Here is a 26,080-nt window from a genome sequence, read left to right as displayed (position 1 = left end):
TTGAGATCTTGGCATTATTGTTACGATCGGAACCCAGGGAAACACAGGAGACAAGAGATCCAAACGCAGTGTGGTTTATTTAATGGGTAATCCAAATAAGAATCCAACAAGCAAGGGTCAAAACCAAAAATCCATCCAACAACAAACAAACAGGGAAGGAACAGGAATGGGAATACGAACTGGAACAGGAAACTCGGAAGACGAGGAAACTTTGTGACAGAAAGAATGGACTCCATGAAGACAAACAGAAAAAGACCGGTTAATATATGCAGGGTAATGACTATCAAGTGAAGACACCTGAGTGCAATTAACAGGAGTGTAATTACTGTGATGAAAGGACAAGGCTTTGTGGGAATTTTAGTGCCTACGGTGAGGTGCCTATGGGGAAGTGAGACCACTAGTGGAGACTCAGGGAAACAGAGACCAGACAGCGTGACATTACCCCCTCCTCCACGGAGCAGCTACCAGATGCTCCACCTGAACACAAGAAGAGACCAAGGAACACAGAGACCAGGAGGGAGGAGGAGCGGCGGAGGACCAGGGGGAGGGACAGAGGGCCAGGTAAAATGGGGAAACAGAGACAAGAAGTGCAAAAAAACAAAAACAAGGAACCCAGGAGGGAGGTGGACCGGCGGAGGATCAGGGGGAGGGACGGAGGGCCAGGTACATAGAGGGAAACAGAGAGATGAAGAGCAAAAAACAAAAACAAAACAACAACAAAACACAAGTCCAGCAAGGAACATAACGTTCAGTGGCCCAGGGGCCGAACCGACAGGGCAGGAATCCAGAGAGGAGCAAGGTGGAATTGGAGCCATGCGGTCGAGACAGAAGCCCACCAGGGCGGCGCAGAAGACCACCACATCCGTGCGGTCGAGACAGAAGCCCACCCGGGCGGCGCAGAAGACCCCCACAGTGGGATCGATGACACAGGAGAAGAAGTCTGGTTAGATAAGTCTGAAACAGAGATCATGAACAAGTTAAGGGTGGCCTCCGTGGCCATGACAGGATCAGTCGAGCGCTCAGAGAGTTCGACTGAGACGAGGAGAGGCTCTGGTTGTTCAGCCGAGACGTGGAGAGGCTCTGGTAGTTCAGAGACGTGGAGAGGCTCTGGTACATCCTACTAGGTATAAACCTGAAAAAAGGAAATTTAAACATGTAAATAACATCTCTGCCACTTTTGTTCTGGCCAAATAAAAATGTAAATGTTTTAAATAACATTACTGCCGTTTATCTCTAACATTTGCTCAGTAAGTATATCACATGGATCAGAGAACAGACTTGCTCTGTCATTTATAATTTATTTTATAACAAAAATTTATTGCTACATGCTGCAGTTTTACTATATTTACTATAATAATAATAATACATTTTATTTGTAATGCGCTTTTCTTAAACCCAAAGCGCTACAGTAAAAAAAGTTATAAATAAAATAAAACAAAACACCAAAAGCAATACAACAATTCATTAAAGAAAGACAGTCTTGAATAAATGTGACTTAGGGGCTTTATATGAAAAGGCTCTTTCCCCCATGGTCTTTAGCTTACATGATGGCTGGTGAAGTAAAAGAGAGTTAGAAGAGCGAAGAGAGCGTGATGGAATGTAAGGACTGATGAGTTCACAAAGATACTCAGGTTCAGTCCCATGAAGTGCCTTGTATGTTAAAATAAGAATTTTAAAATCAATTCTCGCATTTACGGGAAGCCAGTGTAATTGTGAAAGAACCGGTGTAATGTGTTCACGAGGAGAAGTACAAGTGAGCACACGAGCGGCAGAATTTTGTATATACTGAAGCTTGCTCAACGATTTAGCTGGAAGGCCAGAGAACAAGGCATTACAATAATCTAACTTAGTTGTTATGAAGGCATGTATAAGCCTTTCTGTGTCTGCAAAAGAGATAAAAGGTCTAAGTCGTGCTATGTTTCTCAGGTGGAAAAATGCAGTTTTAGAGATGTGTTTTATGTGTGCTTTAAATGATAATTGTGGATCAAAAATGACACCAAGATTTCACACCTGTGAAGTGGGGATTACTGTACAGGAATCAACAATCAAACTGATCTGCTCGGCCTTACGAGTAGCTGCCACTGTACCAATCTGCATCAGTTCAGTTTTGGAGCCATTCAGCTTCAGGAAGTTGTTATGCATCCAGATACTGATCTCTGCTAAACAACGCAAGGCTATTTTAATGAGCAATGGACATTAGGACTAGTGGTGATGTAAATCTGCATATCATCCGCATAGCAGTGATACCCAAGACCATGTTTCCTAATGATCTGCCCAAGTGGAAGCATATAAATATTAAATAATATTGGACCCAATACTGAACCCTGAGGAACTCCCTGTCGAACAGGCACAGTATCTGATTTGTAGTTACCCAAGCCAACAAACTGGGCACGATTTGTTAAATAAGACCGAAACCAATTGAGGACAGCTCCAAAAAGCCCCAACCAATTTTCTAGCCTGTCAAGCAGAAGAGAGTGACATATAGTGTCAAAAGCAGCACTGAGGTCTAACAAGACCAAAATACTGCATGCACCTGAATTCACCGTGATTAGAAGATCATTTACGACCCTTATTAAAGCGGTTTCAGTACTATGCCCTCTTCTGAACCCAGATTGAAAAGGTTATTCAGAGCTAGGTGATTATTTAACTGAACAGCCACAACACGCTCAAGAACTTTAGCCAAGAATGGGAGGTTAGAAATCGCCTGTAACATAGATACTATCCCTGTCAGTGAAACAATGCTGTCCTTACCACCATTAGCCATGTAGCTGTGGAGGAGGGGCATGGTTGCCACCAACCTAAAAGAGTTCTTTTTCTCAGGGACTCATAAGAATTAGATAAAATATAGCTAGAGGGAGTAAGCAGTGCATGTAAAGTAACATGACCACGATGATTCAGATGACTTTATATGCCAGACTCATTTAAAGTAAGCATATTTAAAGGCAGACCTCCTCAGAGAGTCTTTAAAAGCAGGTGTGGATTTACACAATGAGTGGGGAGTTGTCTAAAATGTTGTTAGCAAAATATGTGTGTACAATAAATCTGTTTATTTTTTTATTTCTGCACTATTTGATTTACTGTTAGTTAAAAGGGCTTTGAGCAATTTAAAACATGCCTGAATACATGCAAGAAGTCATTCTAACAAAGCTGTTGCATGGCAAAGCTCGAAATTATTAGAGAACTAGAGCATGTTTTAATGTCTTTCCAATACTGATCAATAAAAAATTGTAAATAGAAAACATATGCTACACCTACTTTTCTACATTCAAAATAATTTAGTTACTTGGTTTAATTATTTGTTTTGAGTTTAATAAAACAATACAGAACATATTAGTTACTATGTTGGTGAATATTTCCAATAGCAAACAAGGCACATGATAGAGAGAAAGAGATTATTCATAAGATAGCTATTTTCTTTCTTTCTTTCTTTTTTTATTTTGTTTGTCTATTCAGTGATATGGGTAGAGATTTGAGGTTCAAACTGAAAGTCAAGCAGTAAAATTGTCATGTGGCATTGAATGCATGTATTGTGAAAGCTGTATCAGAAAGACTAATATCCAAGGGGATACAATTAGTTCAAATTGACCTCAAGTGACACTCTGATATCAGCATGGATTTTACACACTTGGACAATTTGTAAAATTAAAACATGTTGACCGATACTTTTGATATATGACCTGTATATTGATCCAAAATGGAGAAGGGGAATATAAAATCAATTGCATGTGCATCTGAATTAGAAGCAGCATATTGAATTGTAAAACAGTCATGTTCTCTCCCCTCTCTCTCTCTCTCTCTCTCTCTCTCTGTGTGTGTGTGTGTGTTTGACTTAGATGCTCAGCTGGGCATTAACTCCATCTGTTCTCTCTGAGTGCTTTCATATTTCTGAACAGTTGGACTTCATATACATTCTATGTGTGTATGTGTGTGTGTATGTGTGTGTCACTTTAGTGAAATGGGGGAGGGGCACACATTAGGTTTAATGTTAACGTTTTAAATTATAAAGACAAAAGGACACATGAGTAGATTTATAATTCATGATTCACCAAAGTTAAATGCATAGAGCACAATTGAATTATGAAAATAATGTGCCCACAATTTTATCATTTAAATTTTACTCAACACAATGCAATATCTGCTTGATTCTCCTGATCGGTAAAGCTGCTTTTCTGTGCCACTTTTACAGTATTATTAAACTAACAGCCGTTTTAGCACATAATTACCATTATAATCAGATTCTAGTTGATGATTAAACAGTAGGCCACAAACTGTTGCATAAGAGCTGATAGTTTATGCACACATTGTAAAGGTCTTATAATATTATGTGATTGATAGGAAGAATATTATTTAATGGTAATACTAGTACGAGAGTCATAGATGACAGCTGCAGACATGTCAACTTAACCTTACAGCCTAAATATTAAATTAAACACTGGCATAGGTACACTGCATTCAGGTCATCAAACAGCTACTGTAATTTTCCATAACTCAAACAGCACACAGCAATTTTGCTAAATAAATGCGCATACTGGGGGTTGTTTACATCTCTAAGCTCCGCCCCTGGCCTGTTCTGACACGTGTCAATCAACCGGAGCCGTGATATGGATGACGCGCGGTGACGTCACGCTTAGAGCCGGGGCGAAGGTGGACGGACAGAATGGCGACCCAGTGCCGGAGCTCCAGATGCACGGCCGAAAGAAAAGGATTCCGGCGGGAACTCGACTCATGGCGACACAAACTCATCCACTGTGTCGGTAAGAATAAATCAACGGTGCAGAAAAACCGTATTTGCGTAACGTTAGTTTCAAAAGCGTACATATCGCACAATCCATCCACTCAGTGTTGCGCTCGGTTTCTTTCTCTCCCGGTTCTCGCGGAGCTCCCTCCCCCAGCCGCTGCTAGCTCTCGGAGTTGCTAAGCGAGCGTGTGTCAAGTAAAAAAAAAAAAAAAAAAACATTTACATAGAGCCGTGGTCCGCGCGAGCCCGAGGTAGCCTTTGTAGCTAACAGAAAAAAAAACGGACAACGGCCAAGCGAGTTCTGCCATTTTCTTTGTTCTTACTTTTTGATTTCTCGATAACCGAGTTAGCTTTGCACTCATTGACCCTATCTGCACAGAATACCGATGTACAAACGATCGCTTGATTGTATTATAATAATAATTCATCATTATTGACAGCCATTTGCACCATTGCCGTGGATGTTGTTGAGATGTCCAAAAGTAGAAGAGTTTTTACAAGTCATTAGAAAGTGTTTCTTTACTAAATTACTGAATGTGTTTTTTTTTCTTTTGACGTTTTGAAAACGAGTAACGTTAATTGAATAGATACACAGGTTACGCTTTTAAAATGTGGTGAAACTGAAGTGTTGTTGTTGACACTTGTTTGGCAGAGTTCACGGTGTTCATCGTAAATCCACAGATTCAGATGACTAGACTAATGACGTTTAACGTTACTGCATAAGCGAATCACTAAATGACCTCCGGTTTATTGTGAAACTGTTAGTGATTAGTGAAGTGACATTCAGCCAAGTATGGTGACCCATACTCAGAATTTGTGCTCTGCATTTAACCCATCCGAAATGCACACACACAGAGCAGTGAACACACACACACACTGTGAGCACACACCTGGAGCAGTTGACACACATTTTATACACTGCTGTAAACGGTACTATACATTGAATTTATGCAATTTAAAATGAGTTGTTAGAATTGTTTTTACTATAATTTAAAACAGAATATAATTGATGTAAAAAGAATCTAAGTTTAATAGGTTGTGATTTGTTGTTTGGTTTTAATGGTCGGATACAGTCGAGAATGTCAAGACCTCTGAGGTTTATAAGGGTAACTTAAATATTGGCATATTTAAAACTAGATTTTTAAAGATGTGATGGTCCACTTAACATGCATTACATGTTTTTTGTCTTAAAATGTCATTTGTGGTTTTATTGCTTTGAGAGAAAAAAAAAATTCTTGGGTGAGCTTTTGTGTGTGTTTTTTATTTTTAAGGAAATAATGTGAATGAAGGGTATCATTCATGTATGCCATGCTGCAGCACTGTCAATATTAGCTTTTCCCTCCTTTTATTTAAATAAGTTATAATAACATTTACACTTATCTTAACATCATGTCCACCTTATTTAAAAAAAAAAAAAATTAGATTTAGGGTCTTGCAACTAATGATTTTGTGTGCAGTGACTATGTGCTTTTGTTGTTAGAGCATTTCATATAACTAAATATTACATGTAAAATTACTTTTTTACTAGCCAATATTGTAAACAAGAAACCATTTACATTTGTAAACCTTTTAAAATAAAACATCAACTACTAGGGCTGTGCAAAAAATCGAATGCAATTTTCAAGCGCATCTTGTCAGTTAAGGCACTCCTGTGATTAGAAGTATATCTCCAGCACGTGGGTTAAGATCAGGATTGCCAGGTTTTCAAAACAAAACCTGTACTTCTAATCACAGGGACCACCTTTACTGATGAGATGCACATGAAAATCGCATTTGATTTTTTGCACAGTCCTATCAACTACCACTTTCTGGCAGGGAAGAGTTGTGACGGATCTGTGTAGGTTTACGGATATGAATGTGTTTATGATGATGTTTTTTTTTTTTTTTTTTTTTTTTGCAGGGTTTGAAAGTATACTGGAGGGAATATATGGTCCAAGGCTGCTGCAAGATCTCAGTATATTTGTTGGTGAGTTTTATGTTGTGTGTGTGGTAATATTCACCTATGCTTGGTCTTAGAATATTCAGCTTTTTTTGATGCTGATGACTATTCATATATTTCTCCCTTTAGAGTGTGAACCAGAGGCTGTGGATGATTGGTCCATGAATGCAAATTGCTCTTTTTGCAACCTTCAGCTAGAGAAATTGAATGTAAGTCGACCCAAATCTTTCAGTGAAGCATGGTTCTGTGATCAGTAGTAAATCTCCATCCCAAGGACAGAGGGCGCTCTTGCATGGAAAGGCCAAATTAATTTAACACTTGACTGACGTTATTAGTTTGGAGTAAAAACATGTTATTAAATGTGTTTTTTTTTACGTTGTTTCAGATGGCACAGCATTTACTACACAGAGCTGTAATTTACAGAGAAGCTACGTAAACAGCTGACATTATTATTTGATTTCATAATCGCATGATTATATCATCTGCAGTTTGTTTTTGTCAGTGAACTACAGCTCTGTGTAGTAAATGCTGCTCCAACTGAAAGCAGGTGATGGAGATTTACTACTGATTACAGAACCGGCTTTGACAAAATGCACATGACAATCGTATTCGATTATTCGTGCAGTCCTAGTATCGGCTGTATCTGACAGGGGTAAGTAACTGACTATTGCTTTTTGTGACATAGGACCAGCCTGCTGTGGCCGTGCCTGGCTCGCCACCACCTGCTGAAACACCCCCACCTCAGGGCCTGTCCACCTCTGAAAAACCCCAGTGCCAAGCAGACCAATTCCTCAATGCTATATTTCGTAAGAAGGGTGAGAAACTAATTTTTACTTCCATTATCCATAAGGTGTGAAGTCATTGTGACAACTATTACGTATTTTACGATTGGTCCAACTGCTGGGTCATGATCCAAAAAGGAGTAGCAGGTCTGTTCTGGTAGGTTTGCAGATATACTTGGGACGCCTCCATTGTAGATGAGGCAGTATTTATCCTAGCAGCATAATTTTCATAGCAACAGAATTTTACTTCAGTATTTCTGTCAGCTTTCTGTAGCGTAGCTGCTGAACTTGGCGCCTAGCATCCAGACACATATAATTTACTTGGAAATTGAATAAAGGAAAATGTCAAATACAACACTATGAATGAAATATACTAGGGCTGTAGCTATCGAATATTTTAGTAATCGAGTATTCTACCAAAGATTCCATTTGATTAATGGAGTAATCGGATAAAATGTGTTTTTGCTTAATTAAAGTGCAATATTAATTATGCAAGAGAAAATAAGACTCCCGGGTCTCTTAAAATGAACATTCCTTTTTAATAAAAGGAATCCTTTTTTAGTTTCCTTTTTTAGAAAAAAAAAACATTTTTATTTTTTACATGCATAGAATGCAATGCACACAACAAAAATAAACATTTAATTATTACCCATTGTTTCTCTGTCTGTAATTGTACTGTGAACAATGACAAAGTTAACAGATGAATTAAGTGTATTTAAGTGCCATTCAGTTGGGGTTTTAAATAAAGCATTTTCTGAGATGCACATTAAACACATAAAACATTAATTTATCTTGAAAAACCCCAGTGCCAAGCAGACCAATTCCTCAATGCTATATTTCGTAAGAAGGGTGAGAAACTAATTTTTACTTCCATTATCCATAAGGTGTGAAGTCATTGTGACAACTATTACGTATTTTACGATTGGTCCAACTGCTGGGTCATGATCCAAAAAGGAGTAGCAGGTCTGTTCTGGTAGGTTTGCAGATATACTTGGGACGCCTCCATTGTAGATGAGGCAGTATTTATCCTAGCAGCATAATTTTCATAGCAACAGAATTTTACTTCAGTATTTCTGTCAGCTTTCTGTAGCGTAGCTGCTGAACTTGGCGCCTAGCATCCAGACACATATAATTTACTTGGAAATTGAATAAAGGAAAATGTCAAATACAACACTATGAATGAAATATACTAGGGCTGTAGCTATCGAATATTTTAGTAATCGAGTATTCTACCAAAGATTCCATTTGATTAATGGAGTAATCGGATAAAATGTGTTTTTGCTTAATTAAAGTGCAATATTAATTATGCAAGAGAAAATAAGACTCCCGGGTCTCTTAAAATGAACATTCCTTTTTAATAAAAGGAATCCTTTTTTAGTTTCCTTTTTTAGAAAAAAAAAACATTTTTATTTTTTACAATGCATAGAATGCAATGCACACAACAAAAATAAACATTTAATTATTACCCATTGTTTCTCTGTCTGTAATTGTACTGTGAACAATGACAAAGTTAACAGATGAATTAAGTGTATTTAAGTGCCATTCAGTTGGGGTTTTAAATAAAGCATTTTCTGAGATGCACATTAAACACATAAAACATTAATTTATCTTTTAATTATTGAACATTAACTTTACTTTTTGGTAAACAAAGGGGATTTACTATTAAAAATAAAACATGGAAGAAATGTTGTGTGATTAAACCTTAAAAAAAATAAAAATAATGTTGGATTATTATTATTATTTTTTTTTAGTAGTAGGCTATGTACATTCTGCTGAACAATAGTCTTTAACCGGACTTTTATTTTGACTTGTATGTGATGTGACGCTAGTTTTACTCAAATCAAATGGTCAAATGCTCATGAAGTGACTGTCAGAGCAGTTCTGGAGATGTTGTTCATGTGTTCACGTCCTTATTTAGTGAGACAGTAGATGCTGAAATTACCACGAGCGCGCGCTTCAGTGTGTGTGATAAAGGAACTCGTGCTTCTGCGCCATTCGTTAACACAGAGAGCATGCAGGATTCATATTTAAATAGACGGTTCCGGCTTAATATGTACAGATATTTGTCCAAATCGTGATTTGATGTAAGTGCAATGACCTATTTTTGATTAATTCATTCAAAATTTGGCAAATTCCGTGCCATTCCATGTTAAACTGTAAATTCCGTTTTTATGACTGGATTCCGCGGTTCCCTCCACATTTTCTGCATCGCGGAAATCATAGGGCCCTAGTTGTGGTATGTTAACTTTATTTTGCAATGGACACCAGCCACGACGTTCTCTTTACGTTTTCCCACTCCCTCAAATCAAAACACTGCTGACTCCTTGCAGTATGCGATTTCGGACTCAGTGCTTGTGTCTCCTTCCACTTTGTGGGTGACGTAAACGCGTTGTCACATTAAAAAAAAAAAATTGCGAAAGAACCTGACGTGAGATTTAAAATAAATTAAAAGAAGCTTCGAGGCAGAGGAATGTGCCTCGATCATTTTTTGTAATCAAGTTACTCGAGGAATCGTTTCAGCCCTAAAATATACACCGTTGCTGTTTTTTTTCCAATCGAGCAGTGAGTGATTTTTTTCTTTCCTTTGTTGTTTTCTTAGCATTATTGGCACAGACAGCAGCAGGTATATTAGGTTGCAGTTACTTTAGGATCGACTGCATAAATCTAATCAGAGTTGGGGATACGTGATACTGTATTCTAATTACTTTTCCTGGTAACGCAAAAATTGAATGTGTAACATAAAATTAAATATAAAAAAGTAATTTGATTACAGTTAATAATGTCAATAAATTTGTTACTTAAGTAGAAATAGCAGTGTGCCTTTTAATAAATCATTGGAGATTGCGAGCTAAAATGCAGGCGAGTCCTACAACATTTAGATGCAATGAAAGGTTGATGCCTATCATATTTCAAAATGTTGCACAGGATTTCACACATTTTTGTCTGGCATTATAGTTTGGGAAATGCTCAACAAGTGGATGTGTACAGTAGGGTTGGGCCGATAGACGATTTATACCTGCGGTTCTCAATTCCAGTCCCCGCGCCCCTGCTCTGCACATTTTGAATGTTTTTCTAATGCTTCAGATGTTTGTTCTATTTGAACGCAAGTTCCCTGTGAAGTGGACATCACAAGATATTCCGCCATGATTCCAGTTCAAAGTGAATGTATATGTTGCATTCAAAGTGCACTGAAGTGTGCGTGACGTGAATATGATGTCCATGTGTGAAGATGTTGCGGAGCTGGAGAGCTGGGGGGCGTGAGGACTGGAATTGAGAAGCGCTGGCGTAAGAGTAGGAATTGTTGTTTGACATTTCTCAGATCACAAATGCAGACATGGTTTTATGTTTACACATCACGAAGCAACACGTAAAAAAACTTAAGTCATTATAATCCATAATTGTGTCCCCACTGGATGCATTTAATGGCTTGTTTGTAATGAGTTTTATTGTTTTTGTCTTGTCTCGCCAATGTTCTGACCGGGAATTACAGTATAATAAGGGGCATAACATTTCCGTTGCATGCTTTGCATTCGGCCAATCACAAAGCACTGGCCATAGCTGGCCAATCAGAGCACACCTCACTTTTCAGATTGATGAGCTTTGTAAAAAACGACACATTTCAGATTTTTTTTTTTTTACCTTAAACTGCGTGAACACATTTAATTATACCAAATACCCCAAATAATGTTATTTTTAGCAACATCGTATGATCCCTTTAACCAGGGTTTCCGTGGGATCAAATTTAAGGCCTAAAAAAGTCTTAAATTGTACAAGAAAGTCTTAATTATGATATCAAGAGGTATTAAATTTGGGGATGGACAGACCAGAATTGCTATCTGGCTTAATGTGACGATTAAACTTCAAAAGGCTATGATTTAATTAAATAAACTAAAGCGCTGCATGTCAAAGTCCGGTGCTGCACTGCTTTGTATTCTGCCATTAACCAGGGAAACAGTAGTGCTGGCCAATATAGCTAAAATATAACTTTTCATATCATTCGGTATCAATAATTATTCACATTTTTTAAAACTAAAAGAAATAAAATTTAAGCACTGTATTTTTAAATTAACACAATTTGAGGCAAGAAACTAATAGGTTTTTTAAACAATCAAACACAAAACAAAAATTAAATATCTAATTTCTAATGTTTTATATGCAGATTAAATAGGTCTTTATTGAATAAGTCTAATTGTATAGGCCACAGGAGGGCGCAAAGACCAAAATAATGCAGCATATTTAAATTGTCAACACAAGGAAGTAGCTTTGTAAAATCATGCATTACATCTAAACTATCATTTCGGAAATTACATAAACATTTGTGAACAAAACAGCATCATGTATTTATGCATTTCTTAATCCAAAGACCCGAAGCGCCATTCACAAAGATCGTTTTGCAGCGAGTGCAGCAGTCATATTTGTCTGTCTAATGAGCTGAATATGCATCTGTGTGAATGGCTTGGTTTCGGTTTGAACCTTTATCAAGATCTTCTCTGCATTAAGCTTCTACACTCACCTAAAGGATTATTAGGAACACCTGTTCAATTTCTCATTAATGCAATAATCATCCAATCACATAGCAGTTGCTTCAATGCATTAAGGGGTGTGGTCCTGATCAAGACAATCTCCTGAACTCCAAACTGAATGTCAGAATGGGAAAGAAAGGTGATTAAAGCAATTTTGAGCGTGGCATGGTTGTTGGTGCCAGACGGACTGGTCTGAGTATTTCACAATCTTCTCAGTTACTAGGATTTCCACGCACAACCATTTCTAGGGTTTACAAAGAATGATGTGAAAAGGGAAAAATCATCCAGTATGCAGCAGTCCTGTCAGCGAAAATGCCTTGTTGATGCTAGCGGTCACAGGAGAATGGGCCGACTGATTCAAGCTGATAGAAGAGCAAATTTGACTAAATTAACCACTCCTTACAACCGAGGTACGCAGCAAAGCATTTGTGAAGTCACAACACACACAACCTTGAGGCGGATGGGCTACAATATCAGAAGACCCCAGTGGGTACCACTCATCAATTAATATCAATATCACAAAATGAGTGCTGGTTTTCCTCCAACAATCGGCATGATTACAAATGTGATATTGATTTTATACAACTGTTCAACAAACAAGGTTAATATTAAGAGACTTACGTTTTAGACACTATATTGCCTGTTTTTGTTAATAATATCAAAATATTACTTATGTATGTGTAACTGCAAGTTAAATGCATTATTCCGTGTGTAAATGCCATTTCAGATGCAGCTTCTGTGTTTCCTGTGCATTGCAAAGATGAATTTTGTTGATTGATATTTTCATTTGATTGATAACAGCCTAAATAGCCTAAATTATAATTGACTTAAATATAAAAACTTTATTCAAATTGATAATGCACACTTTTAGAAAAAATGGCTTTAAGGTAAAAATGACCATAAAAGGTAAAGGGGAGTTGGGAAGTCATGGCCTAGTGGTTAGAGAGTTTGACTCCTAACCCTAGGGTTGTGGCTTCGAGGGTGCCCTTGAGCAAGGCACCGAACTCCCAACTGCTCCCCGGGCGCCGCGGCTGGCCACTGCTCCAGGTGTGTGTTCACGGTTTGTGTCTGTTCACTGCTATGTGTGTGCACTTTGGATGGGTTAAATGCAGAGCACGAATTCTGAGTATGGGTCACCATACTTGGCTGTATGTCACGTCACTTTTACTCCCTTTCACTAAAAATAAATTTAAACTTATTGGAAAATATTAATTTCTGTCTCTGCTGTGAACTGACCACCACACAGAATATGAAGAATATAAAAAAAAAATCAGCTGTCAACTGGTGTCCTCAAGATATCAGCACAGTAACACTCAAATTATTATTGATAAAATTCCAGAAAATAGAGAGATAATGTTTTAATATCGCCCCTAGCTGCCAGCCGTTCCGTGCAATTGGCAGAGCTGAATGTAAAATTTTAAAACCACATACACTATTCTAACCCTTGCCAAAAAGAGCTTAACTTTAGGTTGTCGGTGTTCTTTTCATTTTCTCTCTTCTTCAGTCCTTTATTTTTTTGCGGTACTTAGCGGAAAGCAGTGACCGAGTGATTGACAGCTAATGTTTACCAAGCATTAATGTTAAAAATGTAAGGATAAAATCTGTAAATATATAATTTGTAGTTGCGATGCTCCTAAATTTTTGCTGGTGCTCCCTACTTTTTGACGCTGAGAGCACCAGTGCTTTCCCATGTAAAAAAAAAAAAAAGTACATTTTGAGCCCTGCTTACAAATCTTCTTTATGCACCAAGAGCTTAGAACACTCCAGAGAGAAAGGAATTTTTTTTCCAGTTTTCAAATTGTCAAAGCTCTTGCGCCTCACCCCACCCCCCCAAAAAGAAAACTAATTTACATTTGTATTTATTTTTCATATAATAATATAATTTCATTTACTTTGTGTTTCAACATTTTTTTGCTGCTGAGCATTTACTATATTTTCTATATTTACTACTTTGAACAGTGCACATGTACGCATTTTATTTCATTAAAAAACTAATTTCATATTTTCTAGCGGAAGTTGTCATAGTTGGGTAAACTTCTATAGTGGTAAATGAAACTACATTAAATGTTTTGTCACAATAGTGTTTCTACAAGAGGGAGAAAATAGAAAGACTATTAATCAATTTCGATGTCTTCATTCACTATCAATTCACATGAATCTAATTTGAACTGGCTTTTTATGGGAGCGGCAGTGCAATACTTTAATAAAAAAAAAATAGATAGGGCTATGTCAAATATTGTTTCTATTTTAGTTTTAAAGGTCCCGTTTTACGCGCTTTTTCGAAGCTCTGATTGTGTTTACAATGTGCAATATAACATGTGTTCATGTTTCGCGTGTAAAAAAAAACCACAGTATTTTTAACACAATTTACCTATCTGTATACTGCTGTTTTCACTGTCACAAAAACGGGCTGATGACTTCCTTGTTCTATGAAGCCTCTCCTTCGGAAATACGTAACGAGTTCTGATTGGGCCAGCGGTACCTGTGCTGTGATTCGACAGCAGCTGAGAGCAAGCTGCCCTCCTGGTAACGTGATTGGGCTAGGACGCACGTGCTGGAGATGTATTTATAGTCACAGGAGCGTTTTTACTGAGGAGATGCGCATGAAAACCGCATTCGTTTTTTTTTGCACAGCCCTAACATCTAGTTAACAAAGCTAAACAGCGTTGCCCTTCGTGCAATAAGTTACAGAAACTGTTAAACGCACCAACGTAAATAATAAAATGCACTTACCAGTTGTGGTCCATAAACAACGCCTTCTCCAGACAAAGAGGGAACTGCTCCATCTTTGAAGAATAATCTTGTGCAAATCCGGCATTAAACTGATTGAGATTGAGAAAGTTGTCCTCAGCAAAATGAGCTGCACATAGTTTTAAATGTGCATTATAATTTTCGGGATAAATTGTAACCATTAATCTCTAAGTACAGCGTCCCTGGGAAGCCCAAACAAAGATGACTGGACTCCAAGATAAAAAAAAAAACAGCGTTTCAACGACATGGCGACAAACACAAACAGCTCTTCCTTCTCCGTCGGAGCGCAACAAGGCCACGCCCCCCTTTTTGTGAATTCATGTTGGCGGTAGTTAGTCAAAAAAAAAAGTTTTAGTGACGTCATTACTACAGGCACTAGAGGGGTGTAGTCCAAACGGGTATTTATACTCTAACAACAACATTACATACTAACTAAAGTTTAAAACATGGGATCACGAAGAAGGGGACCTTTAATGAAAAACCAGGCCCCCCCCCAGGATCCCGGACCCCAGCCCCCCTCAATTCAAAAACTGCATCATACGACCCTTTTAACATAAAAAAATAAATAAAAATACTTTCAACTGTTCAATTGCGGAGCACACACTGCACCTTGTTTGATTAAGGCGCAATAATGCTACCTGGGAGGTCAACCAGGAACTGGCGGTGAAGTATTTTTGTCGTGTTATCAGAAGAGTCCTATTCATTTTAAATATTATGGGTATCGCCAATTCCGGTATATTGTAACAATATTAACAAAATTAACACAATGTCTATATTTCATATTTTGTATATGCGATTATAATCAATACTTGGTATATTGTGATATTCCTACAGTGAAAAAGAGTTTGGTCATATCACCCACCACTATTAAAAACCATAGTTTGTTCATTTTTGAATGATAAATCTCTTTAATAAAACATTGTGAGCTGTTAACATTTTACTGCAATGTTGCTCATATGAGACCTACAGATTATGTATTTGAATGTATTTATTATGTCTTAGAGTTAATTCACTGCAGCCACTCAACTGAGCCTGCCTTTCTCTCGTTTACTGAAGCCCTGCGACTGGCAAGAGCAGCTTCAAAATCTTCAGTACTCATCTTGCTGGATCTGTCTGCTGCTTTTGACACTGTTAATCACCAGATTCTGCTGTCCACCCTCAGAAAGATGGGCCTCTCTGGAACCGCAGTCCTGTGGTTTAAGTCCTACCTCTCCAAGACACCCTGAAGGATCTAGCGGAGTGGTGAAGTTTCCAAGTCACAACAACTTGCTACTGGGGTTCCTCAAGGCTCAGTACTTGGACCACTTCTCTTCTCCATCTACATGACGTCATTAGGATCTGTCATTCAGAAGCATGGCTTTGCCTATCACTGCTACGCTGATGACACTCAACTCTACTTCTCATTCCAACCAGATGACCCGACGGTAGTTGCTCGCCTGTCTGAGAGACATTTCTAGCTGGATGATTGACCATCACCTTCAGCACAACCTTGCTAAGACAGAACTGCTGGTGATTTCAGCTTACTCCATTAAGTTGCCACTCGCATCAAAATCAAGGTACTGATGCTTGCCTACAAGACGACCACTGGCACGGCAACAGTATACCTGAACTTGCAAGTTCAATCTTATGTGGCCTCCAGAAGTTTGCATTCTGCAAGTGAACGATGCCATGTGGTGTCTTCCCAAGGAGGTTCAAAATCACTCTCACTCACCTTTTCCTGGACCGTGCCCAGCTGGTGGAGTGACCTCCCAATTCCTCCTCAATTCAAACAGTCTTTACTCATTTAAAAAAAAAAAAAAAAAACATCTAAAAGACTCATCTTTTTCGCCAGCACCTAACCAACTAATACTAGCATTTATAATTTCTTTTCTTTTCTTGTTTCGTCTCATTCTTGAAAAAAAAAAAAAAAAAAAAAAAAACCTGGCTACGTGTTCTGTTCTAGACTAAAGCCCCTTTCACACTGCCATTGCAGCAAATACATGGGTAAAGTGTTCTGGCAATTGTTCCCGGGTCACTAGATTTTGCACTTTCACACTGCCAGTGATGACCCGGGATATGTGTGGCTTTCACACACAACCCGTAAAGATCCCGTAACTACATGTGACATCAGGGCTTGACGTGTAATGTATGAGTCGAAAACATTAGGCACGTCATACTTCCACTGAAGCAAGCAAACGAACTGATCTCTGCTTCATTACAGTTTGCACATATTTTTTCGTTGCGAATGTTGATCTTCCTTCAAAACAGCCGGTAAAAGAGTCACTTCGACATGGCATTAGATCTGGCTTTTGTTCACACAGCGCTTATCCGGGGTTGAACCCGGCAGTGTTACTAGGTCCTCCGTTCTCTTGTTGGTCTGATTGCTTCTATTGTTCTCATTTGTAAGTCACTTTGGATAAAGGCGTCTGCTAATTGATTAAATGTAAATGTAAATTATCTGATTAACTTGTTTAATTATATTTTTAAAAAATTGCCTAATAAACAATTTTGGTCATAAATTTGGTACTTTGAGCCACATCTGGGTTAAGAAATGTTAATTTATCAATATATTATGCATTTTTATAATGCCATTAACCATATTATTATGCTGAAGTAATATATTGCATGTCAGATTTTACATGATTTGGCCCATGGTGTTGGAAGAATTGTGACAGCTTGTGTATGTACACGTTTCAAAACAATGTATGATAAGGACCGGCAAGAGAGAGCAAGAAGAGAATGAGGAGAGAAAGAAATAGAGAGAGAGAGAATAAGAGATTTCAGATTTGTGTTACGGTTGTTGTTTTGTACACAATGCAAGTTCAGTTAATCAACTCTAAATTCTGAAATGCATTGAAAAATATGTAATAAAAGTAGAAAATGTGTTTTTATATAAGAAACCATTTGATGAGATACTCAACTATTTCTTTTATTGTTCAATTTCTTAGAATTCCCTCAGAGCTGCGATTCCAGCGTACCGTTGGTGGCACAGGAGTTGATGCGCAAGATGATTCGGAGGTTTGCCTTAGAGTATGCATGTAAAAGCCAGGCTCACGAGGGCCTGAATGGCCTTAGCGAAACCTCTGAGCTTCTCCCCAATCAGCCGGATCGTGATGGGCCTCTGGACCTCACCATTAGCCGAGCTTCTCAGGCCCTGCAAGGTAATAAAGGCTTTTTTTTTTTTTTTTTTAATGGAAATGACAACAGTTTTCAATTCAAAAGACCAGATTCTGGAGTTTGTAGCTTTGCAATATTAAACAGTATCACTGTTAATATTCAGACACTTTTTTTCAGTCTTTTCAGAGAATCTGGTCTATTGGCTTTCATTTATTATGCTTATCATTGAAAGGCACAGAACTCTGAATTAATGGTCAATTTACCATTAAGTGTAGGGATATGCCGGTATAAACTTCTCATGTTGCGATTAATTGCTAATACTTTTATCACGGCATTATCACAAGGTTGAAATATATTTAAAAAAAAATACAGTATAAGAGGTTTAAAAACTTTTTTTCTTATAACAGAAATAACTGAATATTTAAATACAATAAAGCAATACAGAAAAATATATAAAGTAAACATTTTACACAGATTAAAGTGCAAAAGAACTATAAAGCATATAGCTACATTTGCTACAGAAGTTATTAATCTTTGGAAAAAAAAATACAAGTCTTAGTTCATGTTAGCTAATTAAATAACACAGTTGCAAATTTTGATTTTAATAACGTGTTTGATAGATAAATGTTTCGAAGAAATTTTCATTGGCAGTTTGTTAAATAATTAAGTCCTAATGTACAGTGTGACTGAACAATAAAGAATCAAAACACTTTCAAATAATATCTAGGGGATGTTGTAGTCCAGATAAGTTAAAAAAAAAAAAAGAAAATTGAAAATTATTAGACTATTAAGTACGTTTTAGAAAATAGCTGCTTTATTTATGGGGTTTCCAGGGTAATGGCTGCATTTTCTGCAGTTTAGTGTCATCTGCTGTCAGAGAGTGAATCTGTTTTCATTCAGTGCATCTCTCACACGTTCCCCTGTTTGCTTGTTACCTCTTATAGTTGATGGAGTACTTGACCTCTCAAAGAAAAACACATCAGCAGAAAATGAAACTACTCAAAGAATGTTTTCAGGGTGAGTACTTCAGGTTTTGTTTACCAAGTTCTGTTCTTGACTTTCTTCATCCTTCCAAAGCCAAAGAAAAATTTGGTACTAAAATGGTAATATTTTGACCCAAGTAATATTGATGAGCTTTTTATTCCAGAAAATATAAATTGATAAATTATTTTGTGTGAACAAATTTTCACAGATTCACAGATTCATTTGATGTGTTTTATGTACAACTTAGTGGTGGTTTTGTTGCACTGACAAAGGGGTTGACTCTTTTCTAACTTGTTGGAAGGTAACGTCACATTGATCGGCAGTCAGGGGCTTTACTTGTTCCTTTGTACCGCCTGTATTTATTCATTTGTTTGATCTATTCGTTGATTTATGCTATATTATTTTCACATGAGAAAATAGACACCAGAGTCGCACAAAATGCATCTGCATTGCAAAGATACTGGAAGTAATCCCATAAGCGCTTGTCTTTCTCCACACCATTGATGAGAGACTGTCCTTCCAAGAAGTATCGTTTGCAACCTAAGGCCAAAAACAAACTCAAAGGCTTTGTGTTATACAGACAATTGAGAAGTGAGTGATGTTACCAAAAGACAAGGCAGTAAAGGAGTGGACCCTGAGTGCGTCCTGTCATTGGTCTGCTCACCAGTACATTTCTCATCCTCCCACTCACCCCCCCATAGGAGACCAATCAGAGAGGACTTTTTGGATCGCAGCTCTGAGTTTGCAGAAGGTTTGCTCTCTAAAGCCTTGAAAGATATTCAGTCTGGATCACTGGATATTCACAAAGCAGCCATACTATACGGGATACCTCAGAAAACCTTACAGTTTCAGACAGAGGCATTATTGCCAGAGTGGAAGGCAGGGGAACCATCGATTTTTGGTGACAGTGGCAAGGGCACAGAGGCAGTGTCCCCAACCAATGACACTCGACTAGTCCTGCAGAAGGTAGCAGCATGGGCTCACTCACAGTCAAAGCAGTCTGAAGTAAGAAAATGTAAATTTACATCACCAGAGCACACTGAGCTAAAGTTCCCGGCAGCCGTGACTGCCTCGTCATACCTTCACCACTTAACCTTGCAGAGGATCGTCTCGCAGCTACGGGAGCAGAACGACGGGACTGAGACTGCAACATCTCCTCAGAGTCTTGCTGCTGGGCCAGCTGTGCACATCAGAGTCCCTCAGGTATGCTTCAGTGCTCAGCCCAAAGCCCAGCTGGATCTGGCTGGCCTGGTGGATGCTGTATACCAAGCCAACAAAGCCTCTGATGGGTCCACTGCTTTCCACAAGTTGAAGACCATTCTCCCTAAACAGGGCTTGATGGAAAGCCACTCTGGCCTCGAGTCACATCTACTCCAGGGTGACCTGCCTCCACTGTGTCTGAACATGAAGAACGGGAGCATTGGCGGGAGCGTCACTGGAAGTGTGGTTGACAGCGGAGATGATGACCGCCGAGACAAGCAGCCACGGAAAAAGCGGGGCCGTTATCGGCAATATGACTACGATATCCTGGAGGAGGCCATAGCCATGGTGATTAGTGGGAAGATGAGCGTGTCGAAAGCTCAGGGCGTTTTTGGGGTGCCACACAGCACCTTGGAGTACAAAGTCAAAGAGCGAACGGGCACACTCAAGACCCCACCAAAAAAGAAGCTCCGTCTTGTTGAAGCAGCAACCTCAGGCTCAGGAAAGTCAGGGACAACAACCAATGCCTCATCTACTGCCTACAAACAGTCTTAACTCAAAACCAAAACCTCAACTATTTCATAGAAATGGTTTCAACTAAACATTGCCTAAACTACAGCCAACAAGTAGGGATGCACCGAAATGAAAATTCTTGGCCGATACCGAAAACCGAAAAAGAGAAAACCAAGGCCGAAAACCGAAACCGAAACACCGAAAGAAATTATGCCAATTATAAGTACCATTGCATTTATTGCTATGACCGTGTACTAACTTTACTAAAATTAAGACATTGCAATTGCATAAATTAATATTAAAGTTTCAAAGATAATTACAATTTAATAACTTATTTAAAAAAAACATAAAAATACATAATTACAAATGATGCAAATATTTATTAAGCACATTGCAACAATGCACAGTATAAAATAAAATTCAAACTAAAAATGTATCCCACTCATGTGTATATTTAATAATAATGTACAGGCCTACTGGCCTGCAGAAAGGTTTTAAAATGAACAGTTCTCTCATAAAAACAAAGTGCATTTAGGTGAAGTGCATTTGAAATTGTTCTCTGTAGGACTAGAAAGTGCATCACTTCTCCAGTATAGGCAAGAGGGTTGTCACTTCTGGGGATGGGGACTTCAGACAGTTAACCATCTAGCTGTTGTGTGTGTGTGTGTGTGTGTGTGTGTGTGTATGTGTATATATATATATATATATATATATATATATATATATATATATATGTAGTAGCCTAAGAACAAAATAGCCAACGTATTATTATTATTTGAGGCACTTTCTTGCAGAATTTCACTCAACATATCAGACAACGAGGGTGCATGCCACTCATCTGGTGCAGAGACGAGTCTTTTCTGCGCTCTGATCTGTCTCCTGCGCTTGGCGCTTCTCCGTCTCCACGCGGGTTCTCCACATCCAGCGCGGCCTGGACCATTTCTCGTGCGCGCTGCCTTATTTCCGCATCCAAGTAATGGTTTTATAACGCGGATCAATTCGCGATGAAGTGCAGAGGATCCGAAAAGATCTCAGTGAGACGTGTGCTAACAGACTCTATAAGACTGTACTTTTCTTTGTTTTTAATTCGTGGTCCGTCTTAATCTCTTTGTTAGGAGACGCTTTAGTTCTGCGAATAAAGGAATAAGAAGAGAGAGAATGTTCTCACTGGTGTTAAGTGAATGTCGCGTGGAGCTCGTGGTCTGCGCTGCAGGTGCACGTGCATGTCGCGGTTTCTGTTTGCGTCATCACAACATTTCGGCCGTGTTGTTTCGGTGATAAAAGTCTATCGGCCGAAAACTGAAAAAGCCATTTTCGGTGGCCGAAATTTCGGTGCATCCCTACCAACAAGGATTAAAAAACATGCAATCAGGACCTCATTTAGACTTCGAAGATACACTTGAACAGGTTAAATGGTACATTTTATCAAGCTACAAAACATGCCTTTAAAAAAAATCTATTCAGGTGTTTCACTGTGGGTATCTATATGAATATATTTAAAATATTGTAAAGCACTGTTGATTTTTAAGTTAATTACTCTTTTAAATCTAAGAAATATAATATTCAGGTTTTGTTCATACATAAGCTAATCTCAGTTTGACGATTGTTTTATGCAGCTTTCACACTAATTAGTCTATGTAGTGACTGGTCATTTCATTTTAAGTCTATCAACATTATTTTTATGGTGTCTGTGTGACAGCCTAGTGATAGAATGACTGTGACATCTCTTTAACTCACCAGTGGGAGATCTTAATATGCAATGGGTAGATATATACTCACCTAAAGGATAATGAGGAACACTATACTAATACTGCGTTTGACCCCCTTTCGCCTTCAGAACTGCCTTAACTCTACATGGCATGGATTCAACAAGAAATGCTGGCCCATATTAATAGGATAACATCTTGCTGTTGATGGAGATTTGTGGGATGCACATCCAGGGCACGAAGCTCCCATTCCACCATATCCCAAAGATGCTCTATTGGGTTGAGATCTGGTGACTGTGAGGGGCCATTTTAGTACAGTGAACTCCATTGTCATGTTCAAGAAACCAATTTGAAATGATTTGAGCTTTGTGACATGGTGCATTATCCTGCTGGAAGTAGCCATCAGAAGATGGGTACATGGTGGTCATAAAGGGACGGACATGGTCAGAAACGATGCTCAGGTAGGCCGTGGCATTTAAACGATGCCCAATTGGCACTAAGAGGCCTAAAGTGAACATCAAGAAAACATCGCCCACACCATTACACCACCACCACCAGCCTGCACAGTGGTAACAAGGCATGATGCATCCATGTTCTCATTCTGTTTACGTCAAATTCTGATTCTACCATCTAAATGTCTCAACAGAAATTGAGACTCATCAGACCAGGCAACATTTTCCAGTCTTCAACTGTCCAATTTTGGTGAGCTTGTGCAAATTGTAGCCTCTTTTTCCTGTTTGTAGTGGAGATGAGTGGTACCCAGTGGGGTCTTCTGCTGTTGTGCGTGTTGTGGCTTCACAGATGATTTGCTGCATACCTCGGTTGTAACGAGTGGTTAATTTAGTCAAAGTTGCTCTTCTATCAGCTTGAATCAGTCGGCCCATTCTCCTGTGACCTCTAGAATCAACAAGGCATTTTCGCCCACAGGACTGCTGCATACTGGATGTTTTTCCCTTTTCACACCATTCTTTGTAAACCCTAGAAATGGTTGTGCGTGAAAATCCTAGTAACTGAGAAGATTGTGAAATACTCAGACCGATCCGTCTGGCACCAACAACCATGCCACGCTCAAAATTGCTTAAATCACCTTTCTTTCCCATTTTGACATTCAGTTTGGAGTTCAGGAGATTGTTTTGACCAGGACCACACCTCTAAATGCATTGAAGCAACTGCTATGTGATTGGTTGATTAGTTGCATTAATGAGAAATTGAACAGGTGTTCCTAATAATCCTTTAGGTGAGTGTAGGTAAGAGTTTACACTCGAGCAAAGAAAAATGTCTTTATTAAATGCATTTTCACCTCAATTTTAGCTGGCTCAACATCATGATGTCTGTCAGCCATTGGCGATGGACAATGTCATCTTCTATCGGCCCAATCCTAACTGAAATCCTCACTCAATATTCTCTTTTCAGAATTGAATTTCTTCTTTATAATGTGTTGTTCCACAAACTAAAGACATGCTTGCATTATCTGCCTGCTGAAACCAAAAACAGTTCAGGGTAATTTTGCCTCTCCATTTAGACACTCCATGAATGAAGCAGTTCAGAGTAGAGTGCTGCCGAACTTGGATCAAAATTTCTCCTTGTCCATATTTCATAATGCACATACCATGGGACTGAAATGCAAAGCCTGATTCAAGTGCTGCTCTGAATTGCTTTGTTGACAAGGCTTCTATAGTTTTGCTGCTCTTGGTTGTTGTTTTGTTCATGCTACTGATTACTATAATGTTCTATGGCCTATTATACAACAGTTTCATTTCATTATACTGGTAATTCAACTATATTTATAGTATGGACTTTTTTCTTTATTTTGAAGCTTGTATATATAATATAGTTGCACTTTACAAAAGTTGCACACATACTTGTGATACAGGTTCTTGTTTCGTACTTGCTATGAAAAATATTGCCATAAACTGATTTTTAATGGCATCTTTTTTCACTTATCTTATTCACAAGTATAATTGTAGTGCTTTGCAAAGTGTAGCTGAAATGTTAATTTTAAGCTTTGGAAACATAAACATTTCGATATGCAATGTTAATGTTTATCTTTGTGTTGTGAATGTTCTGTAAATTATTTACCTTTTGTTGTTCCTTAAAGTTAAAGTCCCCTTATCCTTAAAGAAAGAACAGATTTACTGATATATTCTTAATTTTAATTTGGAAACATTGATCAAGCCACCCCGAATGTTCTTCACTGCTCTTAAAATAACAACAGTGCCTGTTACAGCTACTGCTCAGTTATTTTGCAAGCCAGTAGCAGTTTTACATAAATCTTTGGAGAAAAAAAAAAGTATTTCTATACTACTTCGGATTGTATATAATCTGTATTGTGGATTTATATACTGTTACCACAATTAACAATGTAAAAAAAAAAAGGGGGGGGGGGTATAGATGTCACAGGCACATTTTCACTTTTAATGTAAAGGGTGGTCATGTAAGAGTTAATGTCATGCAGATTTTTTTTAATCACGTTTATTGTCAGTGCTGCATTCTCCTTTTCATTTGGTTTGGGGAATGCAGAACTCTGTTATTTCTCTTTTGTGTTCTAATAATTCTTAATATTGTGTCCTGTATAATTTCAATCCAAAAACATTACTATTCTCAGGGTAACAACAGTTCTATTGAAACATAGCGCATGATAGTGTTAGAACTGCTCTTTTATTTCAAAATAAGGGCCCTTAGGTTTCTTTTATAGAGCCAAATATGGTTCATCCAAAGCCAATTTATTTGTTTTCTCGCATATTATGGGGAAAGTTTATATTCGGGAGGGGTTACAGATCAGAAAGGCATAATAAAAATTATTTAAATTGGGTTTAACATTCCCCCCCCCCCCTCAAAAAAGTTTGTCTTGATTTATAGATGGATAATTAAATAGATCAGTATCACCAATTTAGGCCTTTCCAAGTATGTTTAATTTCATATTCATAATGGATGCAGGATATTAATCATTTTGCAATCAAGTTATTTATGCATATTTGTTGCACTATGATTGATTTTGCATTATTCCCTCTAATATCTAATTGTATGTGTGTTATTTTTTTTCGATGTAATCAGAATAGGAAGTTTAAATGTTGTGTTGGTTTTGTGTTAAAGCACTTTTTTTTTTTTTGCTCTTGCACATTGATATGTGAAATTCTTTACTGCACTAAAACTAAAAGCTAATTGGTCATTTAAGCACGTTTTTGTGTCTTAAACATATTTGGTGTCGTCTCATTTGTAACATTTCAGGATTAGGGTAAGGTTAATCAAAGCGAGAATTAAATTAATTGTAATAAGATAGAAATACTGAAGGCATATTACTCCAGTGTGTTTTTATATCCTAAAATTGCAGTTTTTTTTTTTTTACGTTTCCCTCCATGCCTTAACAAACCTGCATTACCCCTTGGGGTAGTTTTATTTTAATTTCAAAGAGACAACATATTGCCTGCAAATTTTGTTGGTTTGTAATTGGTTTTATCAAGAGACACATTGATTCATCAGGAAACAAAATTATTCAAGTTTGATTTAAAATAATTCAATATTCTCTATAGTTTTCCTGAGTGTAAGCATTGCTACAATCGCCATCCTTTTGCCTTCAAGTTACCAATAAAAAAATGTTCCATGTACAGAGTTGTTTGCACTTTGTTGTAAATTTAGAATACATGCATAAACTTGACAGAGGTGGAATATTACTTAATCAGTGGCGTTTAAACATTTTTAATTCTGCATATATATGAGCATAACATGCAATCCAATGTCATGTGGTGCCTTTAAGGAGATTAGGAGTGCTCTTTTAAATACAGCTATGCAAACTTTATAATTCTGTAATATGTCTTTCTGGTAGGATTTTGTTAAAATCTTAATCCAAT

General features: G+C 37.9%; 1 protein-coding gene across 4 annotated transcripts in view; it reads left to right on the top strand.

The window, feature by feature from the left end:
• The first annotated feature begins 4,597 nt into the window (after positions 1-4,597).
• The window catches only part of LOC113044105 (ligand-dependent nuclear receptor corepressor-like protein), a 29,601-nt gene continuing 8,118 nt past the window's right edge, over positions 4,598-26,080 (top strand). Inside the window, exons 1-7 of one of the 4 annotated variants that reach the window (XM_026203724.1) lie at positions 4,598-4,754; positions 6,639-6,704; positions 6,807-6,886; positions 7,363-7,492; positions 17,661-17,873; positions 18,774-18,846; positions 19,515-20,617. In XM_026203724.1, the coding sequence (XP_026059509.1) occupies positions 4,658-4,754; positions 6,639-6,704; positions 6,807-6,886; positions 7,363-7,492; positions 17,661-17,873; positions 18,774-18,846; positions 19,515-20,568 (1,713 nt within the window). In that variant the 5' untranslated portion in view covers positions 4,598-4,657 and the 3' untranslated portion in view covers positions 20,569-20,617. Of the gene's footprint in view, positions 4,755-6,638; positions 6,705-6,806; positions 6,887-7,362; positions 7,493-17,660; positions 17,874-18,773; positions 18,847-19,514; positions 20,618-22,614; positions 22,935-26,080 lie in introns of those variants that run through there. The other 3 variants (XM_026203725.1, XM_026203722.1, XM_026203723.1) reach the window with 3 other exon arrangements.

The sequence above is a fragment of the Carassius auratus genome, chromosome 26 (assembly GCF_003368295.1).
Source record: "Carassius auratus strain Wakin chromosome 26, ASM336829v1, whole genome shotgun sequence".
NCBI lineage: Eukaryota > Metazoa > Chordata > Actinopteri > Cypriniformes > Cyprinidae > Carassius > Carassius auratus.
The sequence above is the reverse complement of the archived record's forward strand: the minus strand, read 5'-3'. Positions and strand labels throughout refer to the sequence as shown.